Source organism: Electrona antarctica (genome assembly GCF_951216825.1).
Source record: "Electrona antarctica genome assembly, chromosome: 14".
NCBI lineage: Eukaryota > Metazoa > Chordata > Actinopteri > Myctophiformes > Myctophidae > Electrona > Electrona antarctica.
Window position 1 is genome coordinate 40,843,675 of NC_136795.1, and position 15,855 is coordinate 40,859,529.

Sequence of the window (15,855 nt, forward strand, 5' to 3'; positions counted from 1 at the left end):
CCCACAAATGGGTCCCGAACCAGTGTTTGGGAACCACTGCTGTAGACCTTACTACTTTTCTTCTTTTTTGCAAAGTTGCAGGAAATGGCAGATTACAAGCAATGGATAATGAGATACGGTATCATCCAGGTGGCAACTTGTATTAAAATGTCTCAAAATCCTATAATACTTCGGAAATTACTTTTTAGACGGGGGGGAAATTGCATGCAACCTTGTATTTATTGAGTATGACAGTCCAGAACTAGATATGGACAACCCGTTGCCCTCGGAGCACGCGCAGCCCCTGCATCCCTTAACAAATTTAGACCTGACTTTAAAAATGTCTTCTAAATCCTGTCGGTTTTCTGAAATACCCATATGTTTCTATATCAGTGGTGCTCAATATTTCATGTCAAGGACCCCATAATCTATATATTAAATTGGCCCCCAGACCCCCATCTGAAAATGTTGTTCCAGGGACCCCCCAGAAGCAAAGATTTGAGTTAAAAACGTTCGCTCTGAAAGAATATATTCAAAGATTTGCGCAACATGTTCACGATTAAAAAAAAAAAATAGCAGAACTACGAGTTCATAGCGCGGCACAGAGTGCCGCGCTATGATCTTGTAGATCTGCTATTTTTCAATAGCTAAAGCGTAACATAATGCTTAAAACACCAAAAGGGGGTTCCCGTTCAGAATGGATTAAATCTGACGTGACATCAATTTCTCACCTCCGGGATGATATGTGCGCTGCATACCTTGCAGTGTGTAGCTACAGTAAGCTGATATTAAGTGGGTTGTTTCAGGAACCAATCTGAAAGCAGTCCCGCTAACTCGCTTTTTCTGGCATACTCTATAATGTTCTTTGCTGTTTATACCTCCAGCAGGCTAACGTATAATGAATAATAATAACACCTGCACAACATTTGCCATGAGGCCACAAAACAGATATAGATTTCATACAGTTGTGTTTGCATTGATGTACAAATCTATGAAGACTAATTACCTCATGCCAGTGGGGTTGGAATGGGATTATGTTTTCTCCCCCATTCTGTCTGTCTGTCTGACTCTAGCCCTCGGAAACCCAGACGTTTTTTATTTCCAGGAAGAAAAGAAAAAGTCTGACTCTGACTGCAAAATAACTTTTAGAATGGGGGGAGGATTCATGACATTTGGTGGAAACTGGATCATTTTCTCTGGTTTACCCGCATGCAGAGGAAATGATTAACTTCAAGAAGATTAAAGGCCGTGATCACAAAAAAAGTGTCGGTCAAAATGACAGACTCTGGCCTGGGCCGTGGCTCAGCGGTCCAGGCACCTTGGCTGGCAATCCAGTCTGGCAGTGTGCCGCGGGTTCAACTCCCGATCCCAACGGCCTTTACTGCATGTCACCCCCCGATCTCTCTCCCCATTTCCTGTCAGCCTACTGTCTGTCCCTCCATAAAAAATATAAAATAAAGGCGAAAGCCACATTGTGACTCTGTCACAATTCCAAGTGGAAATGACATGACATGCAGTCATTTTGACATCATCAGATTGGAGGGAAGAATGGACTCTCGTTTAGTCTAGTTCGTGCAATCTTTCTCATTATATCATTCTCCGCAGTGACGCGTGGCAGTGTGTTGTATAATTGCTCCTGTCTGGTTGCATGTTTCTCTCTAAACAGCTGAGGCAGATTTTCATAAGATCAGGAGGGGATGATGATAAGGAAATGATTAATCTTTGTTGATTAATTAACTTTTTCCAGCCCTGAATTATTGTTCCCTCCCTCCCTTCCTTCCGCCAGGATTCATATGAAATAAACTTTTTTTTTCAAATTGTATTTGATATTTCATTATTGCACAGGATCACACCACTTTCTTATATTTTATAGGCAGGAGAATACAATACATGTCCTTTTATACTCACACTAGACACTAGTCAATCCACTGATTTATTCAACATAAGCATGATCATCTTTTTTTTGTATCTTGGACTGACCTGCAAGTGGCCTCGCCGCATGGTGCACCTTTCCTGAAAGATAATTTTTTTGTGCTTAACCCATTTTGGGCGGGAACCCCTTTTGGTGTTATAATTTAGCTATTGAAAAATAGCAGATCTACAAGCTCATAGCGCGCCACCGAGTGGCGCGCTACGAGCTTGTAGATCTGCTATTTTTGAAAAATCGTAAAAATGTGTCGCAAATCTTTGAATATATTATATTCTTTCAAAGTGAATGTTTTTAACTCGGGTCTAAATGGCTTAATTGTGCCCATTAGATGTCACCAGGCTATACTGCCATGCCGTGTGCTCATTAATAATACACACGCCTGACCACCCCTCACTGTATAGAAACATGTGGCCTTCCCTTCCCAGTTTAACCGATTTCGACCTGAGCTCGATTCTACAAATGTCTTCTTAAATCCTGACGTTTTTCTGAAAAAACCCATGTTTCTATGTCAGTGGCGCTCAAACATTTTCATGTCAAGGACCCCAAGAATTATCTGTAATCGGGCCGCCGACTCCCATCTGAAAATATGTTGTTCCACGGACGCCCCTTCCCAGAAGCAAAGATTTGAGTTAAAATGTTCACTCGCTAATAATATATATTCAAAGGATCTGAGGCACATTTTCACGACTTTTCAAAAAATAGCAGACCTACAAGCTCATAGCGCGGCACTCGGTGCCGCGCTATGAGCTTGTAGATCTGCTATTTTTCAATAGCTAAAGCATAACATAATGCTTTAAAACACCAAAAGGGGTTCCCGCCAAAAATGGGTTAAATGAGCACCACCCAACTTCCCGTCCTCATCAACCTATATGTGATGATCGTGTTTCATATCTCCCCAGATGCCTCCCAGAGCCAATTAATGGCCAGGCAGGAATATTCTTAGCTGCAGCCGCTGCTCGCTGCTGCTCATAGAGTTTCAACACATCTCACAGGCTCCAACCGCAAGTGTTTCTGACTCCTGTACAATCAATAGAGCCGCTATGCCCTTTCAAGTCTTGACGGTGCACACCCGCTTTGAATGCTAGTACCAACCCATCATCACCAGTAGGCTATACTTGCAATGGAGCCAGTTTCTCTTTTTTTTTGCATGGTCTTGATAAGTGGTGATTATGGGTTGATAACGCTCGAATCCACGACGCTGCGCATGGTTTCATCTTCACGGTCCCGTGGAAAACGTACTACACGGTAAAATGTTACGACTGTAAACTAAACCAAACCTCTCTGAATGAACAAGTGGATAAACCAACCAACGCTGGAGGATTTTATTGTGTGTCACAAGGACATTAAATGGAGTTCTCAGCCTCCGTTTAACTCAAGAGAACTTTGCTCTAGTGTGGCAGTGAGATGTTAATTCTGATCAGACGACCCCCATATAGTTATGTGAAAACCCTGACACAGTCTAAATGAGGCCACACTTTGTGTTCTGCTCCGGTGGCACAGTAATGAACACTGTGCACCAGTTCTTTTTTTCGTCTTTTTTGTCACACTGGTCTGCCTCATACTGTACAAGCGGTAATAACGCAGACTGCACTGTACAATGGGGCTCTTGGAAATCGTTAAAGTTAATTGCCTGTTTATACTGTGTATGTTTCTGACTGGGCTAGACTAGGCTTTGTGTCAAAGAGACCACGCAATTCTTATTTTCAAGATGAATGATTATTGATCTTTTTTCCCCCCCCTATGGAGTCGTCGACTTGATCTGTAAACCTGCAGGCTTTTCAACATTGTGCGTCTTATTTAGACAAAATAAGATTTCATTTCAAAGGAGTAGTGGCTGTGGGACAGGCAGACAAAAACAACATACACATTATAGAGGGAATGCGTATGCATGAAGTGAATGGTCAAAGTGAGTTTAACATCGTTTAATGTAATCAGTTTGGATGTACAGTTGGAGGCCATCGATATTGTCCTTTTCTTTTTGCTGAGTTTTGCGTGATCTGCCCAAAAGGACAGTTAACCCATTTTGGGCGGGAACCCCTTTTGGTGTTTTAAACATTGTTATAATTTAGCTATTGAAAAATAGCAGATCTACAAGCTCATAGCGCGCCACCGAGTGGCGCGCTACGAGCTTGTAGGTCTGCTATTTTTGAAAAATCGTGAAAATATTTATTTCAGGCCTAAATGGGTCTAAATGGGTCAAATGATAAGGGACAATATCGGTGGCACCCAACTGTATGGGCTGTCGAGGCCAGAAAGATGTTTTTTGCCACTTCGTATAGGCATAACTTCTGGGTATGCCACACGCGTTCCCTCTAGATGCACACACAATGCCAGCTTCTATACAGAATGTGACAGTTAATTGAAATACTGTAGGCCAGGGTTCCCCAATAGGCGGCCCGCGGAGCGCCCCCGTGTGGGGGTGTGTTTTTTTTTTTTTTAGGGGGTCCCAGATATAAATGGGGGTCAGTAGCCTATGCATGTCAAACTGGGCATCCTTTTCAAATGGGGTCTTGCCCTGAAAATGAATTTTCAGGGCAAGACCTCGACCTTGTGTGTGCGGACTCGGCCCCCAGCCTGGTACCCTAGTCAAAATATGGCCCTTGAGGAAAATTAATTGGGGAACCCTGCTGTAGGCATACACTCCAGTAATCATTGCGGCAGATCATTGCTCTGCCCACTGAAGGACTTGTATAGATAGAGCAATGAATCTCACTCGTTACTCAGCAAATCCAAAAATCTGTAAAGGAAAAAAAAAATCACACCCGTGTGAACTGAGTGGTGCGAGGTCTTATATAGCCTGATCAGCTGTGGTCTGACGTAATGTCAGTGACCATGGTAACCATGCTCACCTGTGCACGGACACGTACACAGGTACACAAACATACAGACAAAGCTGGTTGTTGGAGTGGTTTGCACCACTCAAAAAAATTACTTTGAAAATAATCGATGTAGAACAAGGACGTCACACTCATTTTAGGTCACGCACGGGCCAAAAATACCTTTTGTCTTTGTTCGTGCGTGTGACGGTGTGTACACTACAGGTACGTGCACGCCACTCCCACCAGCACTAAAAGGCACGGATGCCTGTCATAGTAATTGGTCACGACAACACACAACATAGTGGATGAAACACTGATTTTAGGTCTATGAATAAACAGATGTGTGTACTGTTTGTATTATGGCAGTCCCATCGTCGCACTAGGGGGGGCGCCATTGGTGCCTGAATCGTTTTAGGCTACAATATTTGGGGTCAAACCTTGTTGTACTCTAATTACAAGTGAGCAGTGGTGGCAAGTAACTAAGTACATTTACTTAAGTCCTGTTCAAAAAAAGTACAATTTTGAGGTATATGTACTTTTCTTGAGTATTTCCAATTTCCAATACTTTTACTTCCACTCCACTACATCTTGGATCCAAATATTGTACTTTTACTCCACTACATTTAATTGAAAACTTTAGCTACTAGTTACTTTGCAGGTTTTGATTATTGTTACAAAACACATTACCCACTTGAGCCCTATTATACATTCAGCTTTTCTTGCCAAAATTCTGTGTACCAAGTACATTACGTAACAGTTCTCTGCACTCAAAAATACATACACGTTCTTCTCCTCTACTTTATGGAAACGCACGCACGCACGCGCACGCACGCACGCACGCAGGACATATTTAAAACAATTCTAGTTTTGTATTAAAATGTATGATGGCTGAGACATATGGTCTGTTTCTCAATAACTGTACTCGTCTCAGCTGAAAGCTGTCGAGCTTGTAGCTCTCAAGTCCATCTCAAATTAGAAAGACTAGACCTGTACGTGCCCGTCGCAGTCGGCCACCGGCCTACTTGGGAACGATGGAACTTAACCTAATGATATACGTTGTCATAGCACCCGTTTTAACTGTCAGCCGGTGTCCCACATGGAGATCTGTGTATGTGCGTAAAGACTGCAAACTGAAAAGTGTACTTGGCAATCAATTCGGCCCACTGGCAGAGCCTGATTGGTTGAGCCTCAATTGGCTGAGGCAGAGGCTGGAAATTGCACAGGTGAAAGGAGTTGGCCTCATTAGGCCCACTGGCAGAGCCTGGCCCAGGTGAAAGGAGTTTGCCTCATTAGGCCCACTGACAGAGCCAGAGTCTTTTGTGGTGGTTCTGGAGAACCGTGGGTCCGACCGACTCGATACCTGGCACTGCACTCCCTGTGGGGGTGTGGAACGCATGTGTCGAATGTGAAGTCGGTGGGTCAAACAGTTCTCGAGTTACGTGCATTACAACCGTACACACACGTACGCACGCACGTATGCAGAGACGTGGCACATTATATAGTAGATGCATTCTCTGGTTGGTTTCATGAATTTGATAGAACGTTCTCCCCGTGTTAACTCGACGAGAACATTCTTTCCAGGGCGGCAAGTCGTCTGTTATGTCTGTTGTTGGCATTGAGAAATGAACATTGTTTGACATTGGCAGAGCCAGGGAGCCGTCAATCAAAATGGGGGAGACGTCGATCAAAACGTCAATCACTTCACCTGCTCCCAATGAGCAGGTGCCTTACATGGTTGCCTCTGCCGTTGGTGCGTATAACTGTGAATGTGTGTGTGTGTGTGTATGAATGGGTGAATGTAATAGTGCACATTGTGTGAATACTGTGTGTGTGAAACTCATTCAAATGAATATGAATATTGAATAATATCCTTCCAATCCTTTTAACCCCAACTCTTCACTGTACAGGCTATACACAGCATGATTGATGGTGGACAAGCACAAAATACATCATGTTAAATAGCATTTTAACAAATCAATGTCTTATAATAAACTGAGTTAAACTACTGTACATAACACAATGAAAGATATTGGACATGTTCCAGAGTTTGTATAATTGTGTACAGCACTGTGATGTCATTCAAGAGTGATCCTCCGCAAATTGGATTTCAGTGACCTGATTAAGGACTTTTCTGCAAAGAAATCCAGGAGACAAAACTTAAATAATCGTAAAAACTATTGCCTTTGAAAGAAGCATAAAAAAGAAATCATGCTTTCACGTTGCATACTCTTAAGTCTTTCTTTATTGCTCATCTCTGTTAAACTGTGATTTTATTATCAGAGCATAATGTGAAAAAAGGTATTTTGCTGTAAAACAGAGTGGCTGCATTCATTCAGCACCATGGACAGCGACTAGACTATGTCTGCCTCTCTCTCTTTTGGGGGGGGGGGCTGAGTAACCAAAAATTACACCAAAAAGTTATTTGGGGCTGCCCTGTGCCGCACAGCCCCCCCCCCCCCCTTGTGCCTGTGTGGCGGTGACTCAGGGGTTGAGTGGCCGGATGGTAACCGCAAGGTTGCCAGTTCGAACCCGGGCTCCCCCAGAGTTGGTGTCCAGGTGTCCTTGAGAAAGACACTGAACCCCTAATTGCTCCTGATGTGCTGGTTGGTGCCTTGCATGGTTTCCGCCGCCATCGGTGTATGAATGTAATGCACAATCTATGTAAAGCGCCTTGGGTAAAGGCGCTATATAAATGCACCATTTATGTACCATTTACCAAATTGAGTCTAGCTCAGGAGCCCTAGTACTGTAGAGCCGGCACTGTACAGCAGTTAGGACTGCCAGCTTCACACTATATTGATCTACATGGGCAGTACTGTAGGTCATCTGACTGGCACAGAGTTTTGAGGCAGCTTAATTGTGCTGGTCTGGAATGAGTCCATAACAGGTGAAACCAAACTGGCCGAAGTTATAGCCTTCATACTGTTATCCAATAGCAGGAGAGTGTGTGTGTGTGTGTGTGTGTGTGTGTGTGTGTGTGTGTGTGTGTGTGTGTGTGTGTGTGTGTGTGTGTGTGTGTGTGTGTGTGTGTGTGTGTGTGTGCGCGGGAAGGAGACTTACCTGCAGTGTGTTGGCCACTAGTTGTAGCAAATACATTTTTCAAGCATCCAATCTGTGACATTGCGCCACAGCACCCTCAATTAATATGCAGGCTCGGAGGCTCCTGCCAGTAATTCTAGTCAACTACGGCCTATTACACTGTAGATGGACTGTATATTTGTATAATAACTGTTTTTCACACCCAATACATTTTCAAATGAATTTATGCTGGTAGCACAACATAGTGCCTAAGTGCCACATGTAATGGACATAATCGCACGAGTTTGCCAACTATTAAACTCGCTCGTGTGATTATGTTCATTACTTGCTTCGTAATGCATTATACATTTTCTGCTAAATAAATGGGACACGAAAATGTGTCTAAACTAAAACCTGACCCCCATGACCATGCAATCAAACCTGTCAGAAAAATAAGAACACATCTCACACGTTACTTGAGTGTCCCACAGCCGCTGACACGCACGCACAAAAGAGCAACAACAGCTGATGTTAATCAGCCTAATTGTTTTCAATTTCAAACGATGACCTTCCAATCCTCACCTGTACCAATCAAGCCCCCTGTCGTAGTTCCTGTCGAAAAAGTGCGGCTCCGTTCCGAGTGCGCGCACGTCCGGATGGATCCGAATAAACTCCAGCACGGCCCTGGTGCCTCCCTTTTTGACGCCGACGATGAGCGCGTTGGGCAGCTTCTTATTCCCGTACTTTTGTGCAGCGACGGTCATGTTCTTCAACTTGAACTCGTTCAAAGCGACCCACGACGAGTGATTGTTGTTGTCGTTGTTGTCTCCGAAAGAAGAGGCAGAAGAATAAGCGGCGTGTTTGCTTTGGTTGCGAACAACAACGGCAACAGCAGAACTCGGCGGTGCCGTTTGCGCACGGAGCGCAGCAGCAGCAGGGCTCATGTTGTCCGAGACAGACGCGCAACCGTTTGATTTCTGAAGAAGTTTCTTGCTCCCCGCGTTCTTCTTGTTCGCCGCCGAGCACCTTCTCTCGTCATAGTCCTGGTTGTTGTTGTTGTTTGTCATGACCGTGCTGCTTCTGCTGCTGCAACCGAAAATAACACTGTAGCACAGATACGTGAAGGACAAGGAGAGCGTAAAGATGAAGGCAAATCTTTTGCTGAATCTGTTTGAAGATGGCACGATCATTCGACTCGAGTGGAGCCTGCTATGTGCCATGTCTCCATGGATTAAAGCGATGCATGGTTTAATTCCCATCAGTCTTCCTCCTCTCCTCCTCGTCCGCGTTTGGAGTCCAGCAGCAGTAATATCCAAGTTGGAACGAGACGACGAGGCGTATTTCCCGGAGGCATCATGTGTGTAAGTAGCATTTTAAAACTTAATTTGATTTAGGATAATGTAACAAAGTTGCCTGGAGGAGAGGAAAACATATCATTCCGCCTTTTCCCAAGTTTGTCCAAGTAATGTATATAGTTTGAGTGCTAATATAAGTGATAATTCAAGCTGCTGGAAGGATGCGCATCTTCGAAACCCAGAGGAATTTGACGACCACCTCCTCCTTTCTCCTTCCCTTGCATGTGTGAGGATTTTCTGGACATTGATGACTGACTGAGTGACAATGAAAAGCTCCTCACTCCTCCTCAAAACGCACCATGTTGCTCATATGATCAGCCTGAATGATTGTCCCAGTCTCTATAGGTCACCGTCGAGGGAATTCATGACTCCTCTTCTTCCAAGTGTCTCGCTTTTATAAACTTGTGAGGAATGCCGTTACAAGAACTGACCATAAATATTTAAACGAACGACGTGACGTCACTCATGATAATAATTCTCCATTCCGTTTTACTTTTGTTTTTTAAAGGAACACCAGTGTTATTTTGAGGCAACGTGCTCGTTTGCACATTTTGACTTGGGGTATAATTACATGGTTTATCTGAATGTCACGGTAATATTAATTGGTTCATAAAATTGATTACTAATACCAGTTTCGCCAATGTTTAAAGCTAGCCTACTAGGAGACAAGCAGAACAAATTCACAAAGACTTTGTGAAGATTTGTTTTGTTGTTTGCTTTGATTGTTATCATTGTCATTGTCATCCCATTGTTGTGGCACAGTGTGTGTAGACAAATGGTAAAATAAATGGTAAATGGTGCATTTATATAGCGCCTTTATCCAAGGCACTTTACATAGATTGTGCATTACATTCACCCATTCACACACACATTCATACACCGATTGCGGCGGAAGCCATGCAAGGTACCAACCAGCACATCGGGAGCAATTTGGGGTTCAGTGTCTTGCCCAAGGACACTTCGACATGTAGACAGGAGGAGCCGGGATTCGAACCGCCGACCCATGGATCATTGGACGACCTGCTCTACCTCTTGAGCCACAGTCGCCCAGACAGTACTAGACAGTACTAGAGCACCTGTTGTGATGGAAGAGAGGGTTTCTGCAGTCTACTACAGGCTAGGAGAGCTTAAGGCCAAAGTGCAGCATAAAGGTGAAAAGTGAGTTCATTATGATTCTGAATGCCGGCCTCCATACTATTAATATTCCATATTATATCCCCCTGCGATATCATGCTCTTTGATGCACTTGATCATTTATTACCAAGACATGAACAGACTTATCTGGATAAGAGCATCTTTAATGCTGAGCAGCACAAAAACACTTCCAAGATTACTTATACACTGACACCACGGCGCGTAATCAGCGCCTCGAACTGTGACTCCGCCCACCCCCGGGGGAAGTTGTGATTTGCGCTGTGTGTGTGTGTGTGTGTGTGTGTGTGTGTGTGTGTGTGTGTGTGTGTGTGCGCGGGAAGGAGACTTACCTGCAGTGTGTTGGCCACTAGTTGTAGCAAATACATTTTTCAAGCATCCAATCTGTGACATTGCGCCACAGCACCCTCAATTAATATGCAGGCTCGGAGGCTCCTGCCAGTAATTCTAGTCAACTACGGCCTATTACACTGTAGATGGACTGTATATTTGTATAATAACTGTTTTTCACACCCAATACATTTTCAAATGAATTTATGCTGGTAGCACAACATAGTGCCTAAGTGCCACATGTAATGGACATAATCGCACGAGTTTGCCAACTATTAAACTCGCTCGTGTGATTATGTTCATTACTTGCTTCGTAATGCATTATACATTTTCTGCTAAATAAATGGGACACGAAAATGTGTCTAAACTAAAACCTGACCCCCATGACCATGCAATCAAACCTGTCAGAAAAATAAGAACACATCTCACACGTTACTTGAGTGTCCCACAGCCGCTGACACGCACGCACAAAAGAGCAACAACAGCTGATGTTAATCAGCCTAATTGTTTTCAATTTCAAACGATGACCTTCCAATCCTCACCTGTACCAATCAAGCCCCCTGTCGTAGTTCCTGTCGAAAAAGTGCGGCTCCGTTCCGAGTGCGCGCACGTCCGGATGGATCCGAATAAACTCCAGCACGGCCCTGGTGCCTCCCTTTTTGACGCCGACGATGAGCGCGTTGGGCAGCTTCTTATTCCCGTACTTTTGTGCAGCGACGGTCATGTTCTTCAACTTGAACTCGTTCAAAGCGACCCACGACGAGTGATTGTTGTTGTCGTTGTTGTCTCCGAAAGAAGAGGCAGAAGAATAAGCGGCGTGTTTGCTTTGGTTGCGAACAACAACGGCAACAGCAGAACTCGGCGGTGCCGTTTGCGCACGGAGCGCAGCAGCAGCAGGGCTCATGTTGTCCGAGACAGACGCGCAACCGTTTGATTTCTGAAGAAGTTTCTTGCTCCCCGCGTTCTTCTTGTTCGCCGCCGAGCACCTTCTCTCGTCATAGTCCTGGTTGTTGTTGTTGTTTGTCATGACCGTGCTGCTTCTGCTGCTGCAACCGAAAATAACACTGTAGCACAGATACGTGAAGGACAAGGAGAGCGTAAAGATGAAGGCAAATCTTTTGCTGAATCTGTTTGAAGATGGCACGATCATTCGACTCGAGTGGAGCCTGCTATGTGCCATGTCTCCATGGATTAAAGCGATGCATGGTTTAATTCCCATCAGTCTTCCTCCTCTCCTCCTCGTCCGCGTTTGGAGTCCAGCAGCAGTAATATCCAAGTTGGAACGAGACGACGAGGCGTATTTCCCGGAGGCATCATGTGTGTAAGTAGCATTTTAAAACTTAATTTGATTTAGGATAATGTAACAAAGTTGCCTGGAGGAGAGGAAAACATATCATTCCGCCTTTTCCCAAGTTTGTCCAAGTAATGTATATAGTTTGAGTGCTAATATAAGTGATAATTCAAGCTGCTGGAAGGATGCGCATCTTCGAAACCCAGAGGAATTTGACGACCACCTCCTCCTTTCTCCTTCCCTTGCATGTGTGAGGATTTTCTGGACATTGATGACTGACTGAGTGACAATGAAAAGCTCCTCACTCCTCCTCAAAACGCACCATGTTGCTCATATGATCAGCCTGAATGATTGTCCCAGTCTCTATAGGTCACCGTCGAGGGAATTCATGACTCCTCTTCTTCCAAGTGTCTCGCTTTTATAAACTTGTGAGGAATGCCGTTACAAGAACTGACCATAAATATTTAAACGAACGACGTGACGTCACTCATGATAATAATTCTCCATTCCGTTTTACTTTTGTTTTTTAAAGGAACACCAGTGTTATTTTGAGGCAACGTGCTCGTTTGCACATTTTGACTTGGGGTATAATTACATGGTTTATCTGAATGTCACGGTAATATTAATTGGTTCATAAAATTGATTACTAATACCAGTTTCGCCAATGTTTAAAGCTAGCCTACTAGGAGACAAGCAGAACAAATTCACAAAGACTTTGTGAAGATTTGTTTTGTTGTTTGCTTTGATTGTTATCATTGTCATTGTCATCCCATTGTTGTGGCACAGTGTGTGTAGACAAATGGTAAAATAAATGGTAAATGGTGCATTTATATAGCGCCTTTATCCAAGGCACTTTACATAGATTGTGCATTACATTCACCCATTCACACACACATTCATACACCGATTGCGGCGGAAGCCATGCAAGGTACCAACCAGCACATCGGGAGCAATTTGGGGTTCAGTGTCTTGCCCAAGGACACTTCGACATGTAGACAGGAGGAGCCGGGATTCGAACCGCCGACCCATGGATCATTGGACGACCTGCTCTACCTCTTGAGCCACAGTCGCCCAGACAGTACTAGACAGTACTAGAGCACCTGTTGTGATGGAAGAGAGGGTTTCTGCAGTCTACTACAGGCTAGGAGAGCTTAAGGCCAAAGTGCAGCATAAAGGTGAAAAGTGAGTTCATTATGATTCTGAATGCCGGCCTCCATACTATTAATATTCCATATTATATCCCCCTGCGATATCATGCTCTTTGATGCACTTGATCATTTATTACCAAGACATGAACAGACTTATCTGGATAAGAGCATCTTTAATGCTGAGCAGCACAAAAACACTTCCAAGATTACTTATACACTGACACCACGGCGCGTAATCAGCGCCTCGAACTGTGACTCCGCCCACCCCCGGGGGAAGTTGTGATTTGCGCTCGTTCACTGCAATGCAATTTGCGGCATTTTCAAAACAATATTGAGCAGAGTAGCGATTATCAAACGTATTTGCAATGCCATACGTTGAAAGATCTGTTGCCCGTGGACAAGGCACGCTACCTCCGCAAGTTAGATAGCATCGGCATAGATGTTTGTCCGTATGTGATTAAGGATTGGACCAAGTTGCATTGGCAGCCATAGAAAATTCTTACCCCCAGGCTAAAACCGGATGTGACGTTTTTGGGCGTTCCTGTCTAGCTTGGTGTCAGTGTATTGGACAAAGTATTTTGGAACATGAGAATGTCACTGCCATTCGACCACAATGTCTCCATAGTGCAGTGGTTCTTAAATGTTATGTCAAGAACCCACTAGTCTTGTGTAGCCAGACAACTATTCCACAATCTCTGAATGCTAGATCGAGTCTGGAACTATGTGCCAAAATAAGTAATGAGTAAGGAAGCTGCTATTTCCGTTCCCATTTTTAAATATCTTTTTACATTTTTTTTTTTAAATTTCCATTTATGCTAAGCAGCATGATTTCTATTTATATTAGGATAAATTTGAGCGACTGTAAAGACAAAACGGAAGTACCAGGGGCCTCCACAAGAGAGAATTTTGTTAAAAAATATTTTCAAAATATTTAAGCGCACAACGCATTGCAAAATAATGTTCCAATAGCGAAAGTATGTAGTTATCCCCCGGACCCCCCTAAAGGACCCCTGGTGGTCCCTGGACCCCACTTTGAGAACCACTATGCTGTGTACAATATGTTGAAAAAGCTGAGATTGGTTGGGAGTAGGTTATGTGTTTTTCTGGAGTCCAGATGATTGCTATGATGATGGCTTTTCTTCATTATCTTCTGTCCGTGTAGAATAGACCGTTTTCACAGCGCTGGCATTTAGATGTGTAAACAGCAATTTTGCATTACCCACATCGGCTGTTTTTGGTGGAGAGATTTGATGTAGAGGAAAAAAAGGAGTGGAGCTCGAATCTCTATGGGGACTCCAGTCTACTAAACGTTTTAGGTGGTCAAAGCTCTTGTGTGTAAATGTTTGCAACCAAAATGAAACGCACCTTGAAAGCTGGGGGTGAACTCGTAAGAAATCACCACAATTTGGCTCTGACTAGTTTTTGAATTTTGGTGTGGTGTTAGGTATGGGTATAAGGTTTTCAAAAAGTTGTGCAAATGCGTTGTGTGCGCACCCTAGTGGGCTGTTTGCACAGACTCAAATATTAGATCCGTATAGCTATGGTTTTAAACCAAAATAATTGATAAAATAGATTTTTCAATGGATTCTGTTACTATTGGGTGTGCTAAATAACATACTAAAATCTTAGGAAAAACGAACAACCAGAAAAGCATCGTTTTAAAGATGGCGTCCACGGTGGCTAAAATGAGCTAAAATGCCTATAAACTGTGATTTAATATGTAAAAAATCATAACAATTATGCACTTCGTAACTACTTTTTGAATTTTGGCATGGTGTTAGGTATGGGCATAAGGTTTTCCTAAACCATTGCAAACTAATTTGGCTCGCCTCCTAGTGGTCGGTTTGCAATGAAACCACTATTAGATATGTCAGTATATGGTTGGAACCCCAAATAATTGATAGAGATTTTTCAATGGATTCTGTTACCATTGGGTGTGCTAAATAACATACTAAAGTTTTACGGAAAACGAACAACTTGAAAGGCATCGTTTTCAAGATGGCGTCCACGATGGCTGCCAGGAGCTTAAAATGCCTGTTTCATTCCAAAGTTGCAAACCGACCACTAGGGGGCGAGCCAAATTAGTTTACGATGGTTTTTGAAAACCTTATGACCATACCTAACAGCATGCCAAAATTCAAAGAGCAGTTACCAAGTGCATAATTGTTATGATTTTTTACATTAATCACAGTTTATACAGTTTATAGGCATTTTAGCTCCCGGCAGCATCACGTAAAAAAATCATAACAATTATGCACTTGGTAACTGCTTTTTGAATTTTGGCATGGTGTTGGGTATGGTAATAAGGTTTTCAAAAACCATTGCAAACTAATTTTGCTCGCCCCCTAGTGGTCGGTTTGCAATGAAACCATAGGCATTTTACACTCCTGGGCGTGAGTGAGTTAGCTTGCAGCAAATGAGAAACAGACAGACTGATTAGTGGGAGTATATCAATTAACTGTTGGCGAATTAATGGGGGTTCCAGGGAGATATAATTAGAAGTAACCTCCTGCCTTCTGTGTCTGTAATTAACTATCGCTGCGCTGGATTTATCTACCTGGAAATACATTTTTGGTTGTGGTGCAGCAGGTGATTTACTATTGTTACACTGTCTGACGCACTATACTGGACCAAGTACATAACACTCCCAACAACAAACAAAAAAGAAGTTGATATCACAATAGTTAAAAATGTACACAGTAAAATCGTCACTGTTTGTGCATCTACTCAGAGTGTACACTTGTGGTCCATTTGGTTACGTTTGCACAGCTTCAGAGTTCTATTAACACTGAGGATTTTCCTTGTACAGTGTTAGGAGTTCTGCCATGGCACT

The 15,855-nt window shown here is 43.4% G+C and overlaps 1 protein-coding gene and 1 long non-coding RNA gene across 2 annotated transcripts in view; one reads left to right on the top strand and one right to left on the bottom strand.

Annotated features, from left to right (window-relative positions):
* The window catches only part of hs3st2 (heparan sulfate (glucosamine) 3-O-sulfotransferase 2), a gene marked incomplete at its 3' end in the record, with an annotated part of 30,643 nt that extends 21,019 nt beyond the window's left edge, over positions 1-9,624 (bottom strand). The window contains exon 1 of the mRNA XM_079520450.1: positions 8,329-9,624. Within this exon, the coding sequence (XP_079376576.1) occupies positions 8,329-9,005 (677 nt within the window). The 5' untranslated portion in view covers positions 9,006-9,624. The remainder of the gene's footprint in view (positions 1-8,328) is intronic.
* A 2,138-nt stretch (positions 9,625-11,762) lies between these two features.
* The window catches only part of LOC306936825, a 51,547-nt gene continuing 47,454 nt past the window's right edge, over positions 11,763-15,855 (top strand). Inside the window, exon 1 of the long non-coding RNA XR_013791544.1 lies at positions 11,763-11,904. This is a non-coding gene — a long non-coding RNA (uncharacterized lncRNA). The remainder of the gene's footprint in view (positions 11,905-15,855) is intronic.